This window comes from Ahaetulla prasina, chromosome 5 (genome assembly GCF_028640845.1).
Source record: "Ahaetulla prasina isolate Xishuangbanna chromosome 5, ASM2864084v1, whole genome shotgun sequence".
Classification (NCBI taxonomy): domain Eukaryota; kingdom Metazoa; phylum Chordata; class Lepidosauria; order Squamata; family Colubridae; genus Ahaetulla; species Ahaetulla prasina.
Genome location: NC_080543.1, coordinates 21949780 through 21966263, shown reverse-complemented (window position 1 = coordinate 21966263; position 16484 = coordinate 21949780). Strand labels below are relative to the sequence as shown.

Below are 16484 nucleotides of genomic sequence, written 5' to 3'. Positions count from 1 at the left end.
AACAAAGGACTCTGCCCTTATGACAAAGAAAGATGCTTGTCTTATCATATGAAAAATTGCATACTTATATTCTAATAATAAGAGTATTATTAAAATCTGGATAATAAAATGGTTGGTGCTGCAAACATAATTGGATATATTAGCTAGACTGAGTTCTATTAACAATTTCTATAGACACACAGACACATATGCATGAACTAAACAAATAATGCAGAATCAGAACACACCTTTCGAGGGCCTGTGCTCTTCAGTTCAAATACATCCATGGAATAGTTGACTCTGCGACCATAGTGGTCAAACTGAACATTTCCAGTCAGCCCTTGTATTCGAACCTTCAAATTGGACATAAAATTAAAATATGGATTAGTGATAAAAGTACTTATTTATTGCACAATATCATATAGAAGTAAACCTTTTTTCACAGGATTGTTAATTGAGGGATACTTTAATTGTTTACCCAGATTCATTTTTCTACCCCTAGTTTTAATAAGAATGAAAGAAGATCTTAGCAATCTCTGTGTGCTTTTGGTGTTTAACTCTTTGTTCTTCAATAAACCTTTATAAGGGAATATCCACCTCATTCCATCCCACTCTAGAATCTGAATTTAGACTGAATCCAAAGCTTCAAATGTAAATGTCAGGTTTATATAAGGTCTTCTGTCCTTGAAATGTTGGAAGTGAGGAACGGTCAGTACATAGCCCAAGGATTATACCTAACTAATTTTTAAAATTTTAGACTCTCTCAGGATGAAAATTCAATAGCAAATTTCTGGTACCACTCCCTAGCAGTTTCTGTACGTAACTAAAGACTAAAATAAAAAGTGCCAAATGCCCAAATATTTGTATTTTTTTTAAAAAAATAGAAATATTCTAACCACTTTTATAATACAGTAGGATCACCATCTCATTGTTCTACAGCACTCATCTGTCTACAATATTTGATAATATAGTACTTGATTTCTACATCATACGGGCCAATGGTGTAAAATAGGAGGGGAAAAAGAACAATATGAAAAATTTTTCAAGAAAATGAATTTTTTTAGTTCCTTTAGTTTTTTTTTTATAAAAAGCTTTTTCTTTTCCTAGATCTAACCAATTCTCTGTGAAAAGAAAGCCTAAAAATTCCTCAGCCTGGATCTGAAAATTGTGTTCTGACCTAGGCTCCCTTAACAAGCAGGAGGCAGGAATTGGTCCTGGCAAAACCTCTTTTATTTACATGACTGTGAATTACGTTCATTCATAGTCAGCAAGATTTGTCCAAACAGTTTTTCAAAGGAATATTTCTCAACACACCTTATCTCGTTTGGCAAGCTGCCATGTAATTAGTTTCCAAATGGAGTACAAGGCAAAACTTGGCACAGAGTCTCTCAGAGTCACGGAACAAACAAATTGTTTCCTGCAAAAGCCCACTCCTTGTTCCCTCCTCTTTTATTTCCTATGGGAGGGGCCAATCACCTCCAAGGTATGGCTTTACTCCTGAGTCAACACTGCTTTCTGAGTTGTTCTTGTCTTCTGGCAGCTCTGCACTTGCACACACTGTGAATGGGTTCCAGCTGTTCTTCTGCCTCACTGCTGTCTAACTCCCAATCTGCCTCCGATGCAGAGCCTTCATCTGAGCTTTCTCCAGCCCCCAGGACTGGCCCAAGTTCCTCCCCAACCTCCTCATTGTCCGACTCCGCTGCTAACTCTGCTAGCTGCCGGTAGGCCACAACAAAACTTCTAAGTCTCTATATTCATCAGGGTATGGAGATCTTTTTCATTAGTTGAAAAATTCCTATTTTATTCCATTCTTAAATGATATAATAAAGCAGAAAGATTGATAAGATTATTTAGAATTGTGAATTATGTGGCGCCACCAAAGTTAAATAGATCTTCAGGGTGGCACAAATGCATTTGGCATGCACACTGAAAAACATAAAATAACTCTTAGACAAAAATATAAACTTTTCATTTTCTTTTATCATTATGATGTGAAATTAGCTCATATAGGTTTTCTGCATTCATCTCTCTCAGCAATAAATCACTTTTTTTACCTCATAACTTTGTGGGGGGAACAACCCTGGCTTCTGTTCAACATGGAATGGATTAATGTTGTCCACTCCAAGAAAACGTTATCCTATCTTTTTACTTAGATTTATATTCCCCACTTCCTTGAGAAGTTCAAGGATATACACAAATCAGTCCCATTCAGATTTTTCCTCATGAGAACTCCTCAAATATTGTTGGGCTGAGAGAGTATAACTGGAACAATCATACAGTGGGTTTCTATACCTGAGAATGAATCTTCCATTTCGTGTGAAACCAACATACGGAGCAGAACTAACGTTCTTTGCACTCCAGTAACTTTCATCTGAATGACAAATACAGCTTGAACAGGGGCAGCTGCAAGAACTGACCCTTTTGTTGAAATGAAAAAAGGAATAGTGCACAAAAGGATTGCAGTTTGTGCTGCATAATGCTTTTATCCATTGGTGCCGCTAGCCCCCTACATTTCATTCTATTTGTATCAGTAGTGGAAATATAGCAATAGCAATAGCACTTAAAACTTACCATATTTTTCAGACTATAAGACGCTCCAGACTATAAGACGCACCTAGCTTTCGGGGAGGAAAACAAGGGGGAAAAAAATCTGCCTCTGCCTCCCAGCATCCGTCCAGTATTCATCTGGCCTGTTTGCTGTGGCCCGTTTGCCGCTGCTGTGGCCCATTCACTGCGGCCTGTTTGGCATAGCTGCCATCTGTTTGTCACAGTCCGTTTGCCGCTGCCATGTTTGGCACAGCCCGTTTGGGGCGGCCTGTTTGCAGCTGCTGTCCATTCGCCACTGCCACAGCGGCTGATTTGCCACCACTGTGACCCATTGCACCAACCCCCTTCCTCCCTGCTGCAATATTCGGAGTATAAGACACATGAACATTTCCACCCACTTTTTAAGGGGGGGGGAAGTGTGTCTTATACTCTGAAAAATACGGTATTTACCATATTTACATATGTATATTTACAGTGCTTTACAGCCCTCTCTAAGCGGTTTACAGAGTCAGCATATTGCCGTCAACAATTTTGTGTCATCATTTTACCCACCTCAGAAGGATGGAAGGCTGAGTCAACCTTGAGTCTGGTGAGATTTTAACTGCCAAATTGCAGGCAGCCAACAGGCAGCAGAAGTAGCCTGCAGTACTGCACTCTAACCACTGCTCCATGGTGGCTCATATGTTTATTTATTTTATTCATTATTTTTTTCTGCTCCTCTCATCACAAGGTAGTTCAGTTTGCTAGTCTCCAATCTTTAAAACACAGGAGATGGGAGCGGGGGAATCCAAAGTTTGATCACATGACCAGGGAGATGCTATAACGATTGTGTGAAAAATGGTGATAAATCACTTTTTTCAATGTCGTTGTAACTTCGAAATATCACTAAATTTGTTTTTGAGTCTGTCATCTGCACCTCTATAACTGTCTGGTTTGGTTCTGCAACCCAACAAGACAGACACAGACTTCAGAGGATAATTAGAACTGCAGAAAAAACAATGGCTACCAACCTGCCTTCCACTGAGGATCTGTATACTGCATGAGTCAAAAAGAGGGCTGTGAAAATATTTATAGACCCCTCACATCCTGGACATAAACTGTTTCAACTCCTACCCTCAAAACAATGCTATAGAGCACTGCACACCAGAACAACTAGACACAAAACAATTTTTCCCCGAACGCCATAACTCTGCTAAACAAATAATTCCCTCAACACTGTCAAACTAGTTACTAAGTCTGCATTACTATTAATTTTCTCATCGTTCCTATCACCCATCTCCTCCCACTTATGACTGTAACCTTGTTGCTGGTATCCTTACGATGTATATTGACTGTTTCCTAATATAATTTGATTGCTTATTTGTTCCCTATGACTATCATTAAGTGTTGTTCTTTATGATTCTTGACGAATGTACACTGAGAGCGTATGAACCAAAGACAAATTCCTTGTGTGTCCAACACTTGGCCAATAAAGAATTCTGTTCTGTTCTGTTCTGTTCTATTCTATTCTTTGTTAATTTATCTAATCCAGGGGTGTCAAACTAGATTTCATTGAGGGCTGCATCAGGGTTATATTTGAGCTTTGGGGGCCAGGGTGGGCTTGGTCAGCTTGACGTCACTCGTGTTGTGGGAGCCTGTGGTGGCCCGAGCTCTCTGCCTTTGCCTGTAACCCTTTGCGAGTGAAAAAGTAGCTCAGTAGGGCCTCTTGAGCTCCATTTTCACTGGCAAGGGTACCGTGGGCTGGTCCTTTGCTATTTCCAGGGCGGCACCGTGGGCCAGATCTAAGCACCCCGTGGGCCAGACCGGTCCCTGGGCCTTGAGTTTGACATCCCTGCACTAATCCAATAACTGTTTGGCAGTTTAAATGTTTGTGATAATTTCCAACATAGCAGCTGCCACAAAAACCAAGCAGATGTAAATCTTAACCACACCTGTTTCAATGTCCTCTCCATGTCAATTCCTTGGCTCCATGGTGCAGCTGGATTTGCAAGACAATCCCCAGCATTTCCTCTTCGAGAAATATCTATTTTCTGCTTTCGAAGATTTCGGAAAGTTTCAGCCATCACAAGTACTCCATCATAAGTCAGAGCAGAGGTATACTAATCAGATGGAAAAATTGTACATCAATTATACCTAGTATTACAATTATGTTCCAAAATAAATCTATTAAACTGCTGATTCCTCAGTTGACAAGCATTAATTCAGCAAACTGAGAAAGATTTCTTAATAAACGAGGATAAGATTGCTGCATTCTTGGGACATTACCGTGTTTCTCTGAAAATAAGACAGGTTCTTATTTTCTTTTGACCCCCCCCCCAAATATGGGCTTGGCCTTATTAATGGGGGAGTCTTATTATTTGGGGGGTGCAGGAGGTGGCTGCCGTCGCCTTCCCTCCCTGTTCTTCATGCCAGCTGAGCGGCCCAACACATCCCACCACACCCCAATGGCAACAGCTTCTTCCCTTCCGTGCCGTCTCTTTATCGAGAGGAGTGGCAGGTGGGGTGGGGGAGAAGCAAGACGTGACTCCCCTTGCCGTCTCTTCTCCCCCCCTTGCCAGGCATGACAGGGCTCCTGCCCCTTGCTTAGCCACCTGCCCCCTTTAAGGATGCAATTTGGGGGTGGCAGATAGGGCAGGTGAGAAGCGGGCCACGCGTTTTACCTTTCCAGCTCCATTGCATTCCTCGCGATTGTGTCCAGGGAAACATACTATAAAAGAAAGCCTTCTCGAGAGTTCAATCAAAATTCTTGAACTTGCGAGAAGGTGGGGTGGGGCTTGTTGGGCCACTTGGCCGGTGAGAAGAACAGGGAGCAGAGGGAATGTTTCCCGCCCCCTTGTCCCCCCTCCGGCCTCGCCTCAACTCATTTTGGTTGTGTGTCAAGCAACCAGAGAAAATGGCAGGATTGGCTGTGCATGCATGTAAGTAGTGGTGGTGGGGGCTTATTTTGTGGAGGTGGCTTATATTATCGCATGCACTGACATGCCCAATTGGGCTTATTATCTGGACATGTCTTATTTTCGGGGAAACACAGTAATATGTAGTTTAATTCTGAAGTTATATTGTATAAGGTTACTTTAGGAATTACAAAAGAACTGGAATAAAATAGAAAATTGGACTTCCCATAAAATGTACTTTTGTTCAGATAAGATTGGATACAAGAGGAAAGAGTCAATCCTTTCACAAAGGCAAAGCCAGTAATATGACTTTATGATCTGTCCGTGAAAACAGAAAAGCCCTCAAAGATACAATAATTGATTTTGGACATAACAAAACTGATCGAAATTGCATAAAGTTGTTGTTTTAATTGTATATATCTTGTGTTTATTTTTGGCTGTACACCGCCCTGAGTCCTTCGGGAGAAGGGCGGTATAAAAATTTAATAAATAAATAAAATAAATAAATAAATAAACAACTAATTAGGAATGGATAAAGTAAAATATTCAGAATAATTATAAAGATATAAGATATTTGGGAATTCTTAATTAAATAGCCAATAGGGAACAATACATTCAATAATGACAATTCTTTTAAACTCAGTTCACTAATGAATACTGAATAAGTTTCACCATAACTGGGAAGAGCTGTTTCACTCAATCTCAAAAAGGACAACAGAAGGAATATCTGTAGTTCAGGGTTGAGCTAAGCCAAGCCCTATGCTTGGTTATTTGCTTGTAGACATTTCATTACCCACCTATGTAACATCATCATTTGTTTCTTATTCTGATTCAATCTCCAAGTGAAGAATGAGATCATTCTGAATATAGAGTGGAATGTACCAGTCCCTGTAACAATGTCTTAGAATGATTATCCAAGACATCCTTCACTAAACTCCATCACATCGACACCCAGAAGAACTAATACTAATATTACCACCATAATTATATTTATCTCAGTGCTCTCCGTTTGATCAACAGCGGGATAAAAGGCTGGGGAAAAACAAAGTATGAAGGTTAAGTAGAAAGAGAGGAGGGAACCTGATTAACACATAAAAGTCAATCTTTACAATATTAGGCAGTTACTTATAACTATAGTATGGTTGAAGTCAAGTTATATGAAAGGCGATTTCAGATTTTAATGTAGAATAGAACCTTAGGGGGAGTTTCTGATCCTGGGTATTCTCTCTGGTCCAGTTTCTTCCACCGCTGCATGAGTTTAGCAACCATAGGTGTATTGAAGTCCACTAATTGAAACCCTGTGATGTTGGCTCCTCCATGCATAAATCTGTCCAGGGAAATATCTTTGAATCCCTGTTAAAAATAAATTTCCATCATGTTGTATTTTCATCCACAGCATGTCATTAAAACTTTTTCACTGATATTTAGTCATTTCAACGGTTAAGTTAAAAAGTTATATTTTATTATTTTAATCTGATCCTCAGGAGAATACAACTGTTCCATTTTCTAATACAATATAACACATTTATTTAGTATTCTTTGTGTAATTGTAAACTGATATAAATGGACGGAGTGGCTCAATGGCTAAGACGCTGAGCTTGTCGACCAAAAGGTCGGCAGTTCAGCGGTTCGAATCCCTAGTGCCGCCTAACGGGGTGAGCTCCCATTACTTGTCCCAGCTTCTGCCAACCTAGAAGTTTGAAAGCACATAAAAAATGCAAGTAGAAAAACAGGGACCACCTTTGGTGGGAAGGTAACAGCGTTCTGTGTGCCTTTGGCATTTAGTTATGCTGGCCACATGACCACGGAGACGTCTTTGGACAGCGCTGGATCTTTGGCTTTGAAACGGAGATGAGCACTGCCCCCTAGAGTCGGGAACGACTAGCACATATGTGCCAGGGGAACCTTTACCTTTACCTTTACGGATATAATTCTAGAGATGCTCCACATTGACTCATATTTAACACAGGCTATTGAAAATAGCTAGTTTTATTGCTTCTATTTTTCCCTTAAAGGCATCCCAGAGGCCTCAGGATCTTTCTTAGATCTCTCCTCTAAAGATGGAGAGAAAAGTTTGTACAGTATTCATATATTCTCCCACAGTCATGGCAAAATCTTTTGTGGCATTTCTTTTCTGATCTTGGAATTTTCAGGCTTGAAAATGGAACAGAATATGGTGTTCAGCCCTTGTCCCATACTTGTCAAAAACTGCCTAGGGTACATCAATTTCTTGCTGTAGGCTAGTATCCTGGTTTAATGGGAGTGAAGCAAATCACTTGAAGGATGAAAAACAGGTAGTTCTTTCTTGCTTAGTATGGACAGGTTTTTTTTTTTTGTGGCTGTGTCAGATACTCAATAATTGGCTTTTTCCATTGCAATCAGTGTCATTCCAGCCCAGCAATACAAACTCATAAAAATAAAATTATTATACTATAACTATCTACTTAAGTATAAATATTTTAAAACAAGTTCACAATGGAAAAAATAATAAATAAGATACATCATAACTTATACTAATAAAGGTAAAGGTAAAGGTTCCCCTCGCACATATGTGCTAGTCCTTTCCGACTCTAGGAGGCAGTGCTCATCTCCATTTCAAAGCCGAAGAGCCAGTGCTGTCCGAAGACATCTTTGTGGTCACGTGGCCAGCATGACTAAATGCTGAAGGTGCACGGAACGCTGCTACCTTCCCACCAAAAGTGGTCCCTATTTTTCTACTTGCATTTTTTACATGCTTTAGAACTGCTAGGTTGGCAGAAGATGGGACAAGTAATGGGAGCTCACCCCGTTACACAGCACTAGATTCAAACCGCTGAACTGATGACCTTTTGATTGACAAACTCGGTGTCTTAGCCACTGAGCCACCACGTCTCTTCTTATACTAATAGCGACAGAAAATAATTAATAACCCTTTTACAAACTTTTCCTTACTAATCTGATTTGCATAAACAAGTTAACATTGCATAAACAATGTCAACATTACTGCTATATATCTTATTATTTTTGTAGGGGCAGTATGATAAAGAGGAGAGAGAAACTTTCTCATAGTGATATGCAATGATTTTGGCATTATCAATAAATTGATAATAACTTTTTAATTCTTAGTATCACATTTAAAAATGTATCACATGTAAAATAGTAACATTGTCAGTAATTGGGACATTTCAAAAAGTATTACTAATTCTCTTTACCGATCCTATCATTCATTTTTCCCTATCATTCATTATCATTTATTGTGTTGATATAGGGAGTAACTCATTCATGTAATGAGTTTGATTCAAAAATATCCACTATAAAACTTAAGGTTTAAAAATATAAAAGTGAAAAAAAAAACAGAGAACAGGTTCCCCCCACTAATTATTATGCAGATGGTTTCTTGGGAAACTGCAGAATAGCATGTTTTCTTTCTTTCTTTCTTTCTTTCTTTCTTTCTTTCTTTCTTTCTTTCTTTCTTTCTTTCTTTCTTTCTATCTATCTATCTATCTATCTATCTATCTATCTATCTATCTATCTATCTATCTATCTATCTATCATCTATTTCCTATCTATTTATTTAATACATTGCCTTTATTTAATACTGGTCTTCTCAAAATAACTTGAGAGCAAAAAAATAATTAATTTTTATTACTTTTACTTTCTAAATTTTTGAAATTTAGTTCCTTAAAATGAAATACATTATATAAATTATATATTTAACAGTAGCAAATAATTGTAACATATTTATTTTTCCTTTTTGCAGGAAAAGTTGGCATTTCTATAGAGAGTTGAAGAAATAGATAAGTTTTTTTCCTTTTATCTGTTATGCTATATTTTGTTGTGGTAAGAACTCTTATGAGATTGGGGCAGTTTATTATTATAATTAAAATTAATTGGATTGCCCTTGACTTGCATTTATACAGATATATTCAAGGTGGTATATGATTTACATAAAACCTAGTAGATATTATAACACACCCACACACTCACACTCATTCATTGTACACATTGTCAAGCGCTGGGGAAATCAGGAAATCCAGGCAGTTCAAATGAGTATAAAGATTTATTGCAAGTTTAAGCTCTCTGCAAGAATCTGAACTACTAATGGTCAAAGACAATAAGTGGGAGATAAGAAGGCACTGAAGGTGGGCTGGACTTAGAACTCTTGTGGGTGCTCAGGGACTCATGACTGAAGATATGTTTGACCCCTCCCTCAGGCTCAACCTGGTCATCTCCTACACTCATATCAAAATTAGCAGGATGGCTGATGGACTATTATAATACAAATCCTGCTCCTTTGGAACATAGACTATACAGGTACAAAGGGAGGAGGGTGGGGAAATTGCATTGCAACACTCTTTGCAATCTTGTGTATCTTTACCATCATCACTGGATGGAAGGAATGTGCTGCATGACCTTTCCTTGAGATATGGTCACAAGGACTAGTGATAAAGAGAGTTTCATGGAGGAAAGGTTAAACAGAGTCAACAAAACCAAAACATGATTTTAATGTATTAGCACTACATTAGATGAAGCCAGTTCAAAACGAACAGAGAGATTTCAATTTTCATCACTAAATCAACACCACATATCCCTTTCCTGTGGTCATTTATCATTTAACTAGCTTGGCATGAAATTAACTATAAAAAGGGATTCTTACCAGATTTGCAAGAATGTAATGGTAGCCTTTAACATGTTTTCCAACACTCACAATCTGTAGAAAGATGGGGTAGAAAAGAGAAAGCAATGAACTGTATACTATTCAAAGGAATAGTTGTTACTTATAATATATTGACAGTATTGTACAGCTTCATCAAAATTACAAAGATAGTTAAAACATCTGAATGCTTAAATAATGGATATGAAAACATGAGAAAACGCACTGGCTTTCTAAACTAACCCGTTTCTCTCTCTAATTAAGTCCCAGTCTTTCTTTCTTTCTTTCTTTCTTTCTTTCTTTCTTTCTTTCTTTCTTTCTTTCTTTCTTTCTTTCTTTCTTTCTTTCTTCTTTCCTTCCTTCCTTCCTTCCTTCCTTCCTTCCTTTCTTTCTCAGAGGGAGGGAGGGAGATATGGATAGATAGATAGATATTGAGAGAATGCTGTTGATATATCCCTTAACTTCAACAAAGCGTCTCATTAATAACATGGTAAGTTGCAGGGTATATGATAAAAAGATGGATTCATTTGGCTAAATGATCTTTCCCAGTCTTGAGCACTGAAGACTGGTTTCAGATCTGCCTAGAAAATAGTATCAAATGAGATGATATGAGGCCTAATCCCAGGCCTTGTGTTGATCAACATTCTTATAGATAATGCGATTGAGGAGTGACTAACACTTTAGAAGACAAAGAAAAGATTCGGTTCTAGAAATGGAGCAATGAGCCAAAATGAACAACATAGAATGTAACATCATGAAATGCATTTCTCCTGTATCTGGGAGAAAACGAAGGGTAAAAATAAAGGAGATCTGATAATGGTATATAGACAAAAGATCTGAATATTTAGTACATCCCAAACTGAACAGAAGCAACAATGATATAGTTTAAAAGTCAAATGCTACTTTCAGTTTCATTAAGGGACATGTATAATCTACTCTACTTAGTCAAGTCTTACAATATTGCATCAATTTCTATAAACTATTGTCTTAGAGCAAGGCCAGAGGAGAGCTATCAAGTGGACAGGAAAGCAAGTCGTGTAAGGAATGGTCAAAGGAATTGGGTAAACTTAGCTTGCCAAACAGAAGACTGAGGGAAGTTACAATAGTAATATTCAATTATCTAAAGTTTTGTCAGACAGAGAAGAGCTTCTATAAGATTGTGGAAGAAATGGGACAGAACCAATGGACCGAAGGATTCAGAAGTAAAATCAGGTTACATATTTTGAGGAATGATATCACTTCCTTCTTACAAGGAACCTTTATGAAGTGGTATGTTCCCATTCACTGGAAATCTTCAAACGGAGGCCGGATAATCTCTTGCCAAAAGCTCTTAACATATCCTACGCTAAGCAGAGGATTGGAATACATTTTGACCTTCGAGATCACTTTGAGTTCTGCGATTCTGTAATTCGGTAAATTAAAAAATCCCCACCAAGACTTCCAAACAGGAGCTGATAAATTGCAGACAACCACTAGATGGTAAAAATGAATTAGACTTCTCTTTATCTCTGTGCTGCCATATGGCAGTTGTGAACTGTTTGCAAGTCAAAAGTTGGTAGTCATATTCCCCACAGTCTTTGAGAAGAAAAAAGAATTTACAGTGTAAATCTTGCACTGGAAAGGAAATTGAATTGGATGATTTGGCTTTTCCTTTTCAATAAATTCAATCTTTTTTTTTTTTAAAGGCTTCTCTTTAAAATGTATTGGTTGCAGACTGCCCTGAGGTTGTATGTTTTGTAAGGGTATAAGCATCTTTTAAATACAGAAGCAAATCAAGATGAATATCTCTTTAAGTCAAGCGTTCCTATCTTGCTCAAAATAGTGCATTCCCTTGGTAGCGCAAAACATTTTTCTCATTTAACTTTGCCTGTTTGCCCATGTTTAAGCTAAACTTTTTCCTGAAAGCTACAGCTCCTCGTATTAAATGATTATGATATGGAAGGTTCTGTAATAGAATTCTGTAACAACCCAGAGGAAAAACAGCATAGATTTCCCCATCTTCTGCAGAGATGCTTATATAATATGGTAATTTAATGTTTGCAACCCCCAAAACCTAGCTCAGAAAAATGTAGCAGCATAATTCCTGACACTGTTAAAGGGTCTAACAAAATTTTAAAAAAAATGAGACCGGAGTGCCAATATTGCACCAAAAAAAGAAGACCAGCAATATAAATTTCTAAGAGACGAGATTTCTATGCAGCACCTGAAGCAAGGATAAATCTTCCAGAAAGCCATCCACAAAATATTTTAAGAGCCTCTGAGCAGGGAAGAAGAAAAAAAGACGATTCACCAAGCACTGGCAAATGTTCAGTACAGCTGCAGTAGCACTGAAGCGTGTCTTTAGAAAAATACTTTGTGGTAGAAGGGGTTCTAGAGGTTCACTAAAAGGGGCAACTGACACTGAGATTTTCTTTCTAGGAGGGAAAGCAGGAGATACGAGTAGAAGGAAATCTGCAGGGCAAGCCACTTAGGAAGATGTGTGGTTTTGTCTCAAATGCAGACGCACAACAAATAGCTACAACTATCACATGCAGTTACGTAAATGAAAAATGTTATCAGAAAACATGATTTTCCTGATTTTCCCCCCCATGATATTGCGTTTTTTGATTTATGTTTTTCACAACCAAGTTTTAAAAATTAGCATGCCTGCATTCATTATGCAAGATTCTATAACCTTCTGTCAAGATTTAAATATCTGAACAATCTATCCTGATTGTGTATCTCTACATGTAGACACTTAAGGTAGGAATTGGTACCGAAAACCTATATTTCTGTCTTGATCTTGGTGCACTATCTGGGTAGATATAAATATCCTTTCGAGAAGGTCAATCACAATAGAGCTGGAAGGGACTCTGCACGTATTCTAGTCCAACCCCCTGCTTAAGCAGGAGACCTTTATACCAGTGGTGGAATTTAAATTTTTTTACTACTGGTTTTGTAGGCGTGGCTTGGTGGGCGTAGCAGGGGAAGGATATTGCAAAATCCCCATTCCTTCCCCTCTCCTGGGGGGAAGGATATTGCAAAATCTCCATTCCACCCCACTCTGGAGCCAGCCAGAGGTGGTATTTGCCGGTTCTCCAAACTAATCAAAATTTCCACTACTGGTTCTCCAGAACCTGTCAGAACCTGCTGAATAGCACCCCTGCCCTCTACTATTTCAGACAAGTGGCTGTCCAGTCTTTTTTTAAAAAACTGCAGTGATGAAGCACCCACAAGTTCTGAAAGCAGTTGTTCCACTGGTTAATTGTTCCGTTAGGAAATTTCTCCCTAATTCCAGGTTACTTCTCTCCTTGATTAGTTTCTATTCATTGTTTCTTGTCTTGCCTTCTGGTGGTTTGGAAAATAAGTTGACCCCCTTTTCTTTATGGCAGCCCCTCAAATACTGTAATGCTGTTATCATGCCACCTTCTTTTCTCTGGACTAGCCATACTGAGTTCTTGCAACCGTTCTTCAATTTTTAGTCTCCAGGCAATCTTAGTTGCTCTTCTCTATACTTTTTCCAAAGTCTCAACATCTTTTTTGTAATGTGGTGACCAAAACTGCAGTATTCCAGGTGTGGCCTTATTAAGATTTATAAAATGATACTAATATTCCATGTGATTCATGTGATCAACAACAACTTCTTAAAACAGGGGTCCCCAACCTTGGCAACTTTAAGCTGGGGAATTCTGGGAGTTGAAGTCCACCAGGCTTAAAGTTGCCAAGGTTGGAGATTTCTGTCTTAAAAGTAACACATTCAAAATACTGCAATAATTCCTACTGTAAATGATTGTTACAAATACAACAGATTAGCAAAGTTAGCCAATACTGTCAACACTACCACTCTGCCAATGGTACTGATAGCGATAGAGGTGGGAAGGTGGAAACTTGGGGGTAACAGTTTTGAAATCTGAATTAAGTCTTGTGTATTCTTTCATACCCTTTTTTCTTAAGTCACTGTATCTCTCTGGCATTTCCATATATAGCAAATTGATATATCAGTATCTATGACACGTCAGAATAATTCGTTTCTTATTGTCAAGTTGAATTCTCTGAGGCTTCTTGGGGCAAATACAGAACCAACACAGGTGTTCATTCAAGATAACCTTCACCCTAAAACATTTTTCACTCCAATGCAGAGGCATTCTTTTTTTGACATACGTTGTTACAAGTTTCTGTGTAAGTTGTTCTTACATACAATTTTTATCTACCTAGGTACCTGTTTAACCTTCCATCTCCTCTACTGAAGTGCAAAAAATGAGAAAGGAAGTGAATTTTTAATATTAATATTAAACATGGTCACATTTTATCAAACTCTCTGAAATCAATATAGCCTAAAAATGGAAAGAGATAAATAAATGGCCAACTCCTAAGTAATAGCATCTTCTTTGCAGCCATGCTCACAATTTTATTTTCAAATTTGTTATGTCTTTTATCTCCCTCCTTATCTAGACATTGTAGGCAACAAAGGTTGGTATTGGTTTTATTAAGTGGGGATAAGCTGACCAACAGGACCAGCTGAAACTCTACTTATTCATCCAGTTTTCTTTCTACAAATACATTTTAGTAAAGGATTGCTCTAGCCTACTTTTTGGCAAGCAAATTAGGGAGAAAGAAATTATTTTTATAGAAGTTTATCTTATAGAAAGAACACAAATGCAAAAAAATATATCTGTTTTTTAATAGAAATATTTTAATTTAGGGAGATGTTTTTCAAATCCCCAGTAAGGGATCAAATGCTTATGCACCATATCTCAATATTAATTTCTACTTACATTTTTCAATGCAAAATGAGTGAATTTTATCATTTCGTTGTATATATGATGTATGATGACAATAAAGGCTATACTAATAACATTTCCATTATGGCTTTGCAAATGTAGATGAAACAAAAGGTCACCTAAGTAATTGCTGATAATTCTATGTGTAGATAAATTGAGGCAGAAAGGCATGAATTAATTGATAGGTGTTAGCAAATTATTTATGGAAATGACTTACAAAGGAATAAGTGTTCTGAAGGATCAGAAGGCCACCTTCTAGGAGAACAGATTTACAGGACAATTAACTCTAGTTTGATTCCTACCAGCAAATGAGCTTTGGAGATGGCTCTCAAAAAAGTGATTTTCTGCCAGGAAATTGAGAAATTGAACAACAAATGGGCATAAATTCAGACAAGGTTGAGTAGCTGAGAAAGAATCTTCTTAAAAATGGCAAAAGTTTCACAAGGTAACAGAATGGTTTAAAAATGAGAAATAGCTTTTTGTGTGTGTGATGAAATCAGTCCCCGGGTGGAATAAACAAACATAAATTGCACTTACAAGAAGGTTCTGATTTTTCTGAATCTGTTTCCATCTTTCCAAAGAAATTGCACTTTCAAATGTGTGTGGGTTTTTTCCCACAGGGAGATACAAAAAAAACCCCCACCTTTGCTTGGGGAAACTGGAACAAAACAGACTGTCCTAAGGCTTTGGATCAATGAACCCTATTACCATGTTTTATTACAGGGCAATGAAAAAGCCAGTGGAATTGCTTTGTTTAGCAACAGGGTGACATATTCAACCATCAGGCTCTGGAGATATTGCTGTCTGACGTATATAGCAGCGATATGCAACTGGGCTTAAAATGTTTCAGGCCTAGTATAGAATCTGAAGCAGGAAATCTGAGATCTCCAAGGGGCTTTTGCAAAAGGCAACAGGACTTTGTTTTTTGTTTTTTTCCTTTAAGGAAGACATTTTGCTTCTCATCCAAGAAGCTTTGTCAGTTCTGACTAAATGGTGGCGGTGGAGAGAATGGGAGGATTAATATTCTTTTTATAAATCCTTCCATTCTTCCCCCCTCCCACCATTCAGTCAGAACTGAAGAAGCTTCTTGGATGAGAAGTGAAACATATTCCTCAAGGTTGCCTTTTGAAACACGTTTGAGATAACCATGACCTGAAATGGCTTGAGAACCTTCATAGACACAAGGAGTCTGAGACTCTTATCAAAACACTGTGCAGATGCTTTCAAAAGTCAAGGCTAAGACCCAGGCAGTAAAATGTCAGTTGCCAAGTAGGTTGGAGAAACTGATAATAGATTTAAAGCTCAGAGCTGACATTTAAACGGGTGAGATTCTGCCCCAGCTGGGCTTCATTGTTGTAATGGCAATTTTCATGCCTTCAGTAAAAGCAACTTATTTGTGTGAGCTTTGTCCTTGAATCTCCTGCAGATAAACTCATGTTTGTGTTCTTGCATTCCTAGAGAGAGATTTATTGTCCTGCTCAGGATGAAGCTTTAAACAGAAAGATCGGTTACTCCTTACTCTCATCCTTAAGAGAGGAGAAAACACACTCAGGATGCAGTGAAATAGTGACCTCACGTAAATCCATGAATATTCAGCAGCTGTATTCCACTCCAATGCTGAAGAAGTATCGTGAGACATAGAATGGCCATTTCAAATATTTTGAATTTTCC

At 38.0% G+C, this 16484-nt stretch overlaps 1 protein-coding gene across 3 annotated transcripts in view; it reads right to left on the bottom strand.

Annotated features, from left to right (window-relative positions):
• Positions 1-16484, bottom strand: part of GRIA4 (glutamate ionotropic receptor AMPA type subunit 4) — a 324862-nt gene that overhangs the window by 80810 nt on the left and 227568 nt on the right. For all 3 annotated transcript variants that reach the window (XM_058185710.1, XM_058185708.1, XM_058185709.1), the window contains exons 5-8: positions 10057-10110; positions 6615-6773; positions 4458-4625; positions 228-332 (exon numbers count right to left, since the gene is read on the bottom strand). In XM_058185710.1, coding sequence (XP_058041693.1) covers positions 228-332; positions 4458-4625; positions 6615-6773; positions 10057-10110 — 486 coding nt within the window. The remainder of the gene's footprint in view (positions 1-227; positions 333-4457; positions 4626-6614; positions 6774-10056; positions 10111-16484) is intronic.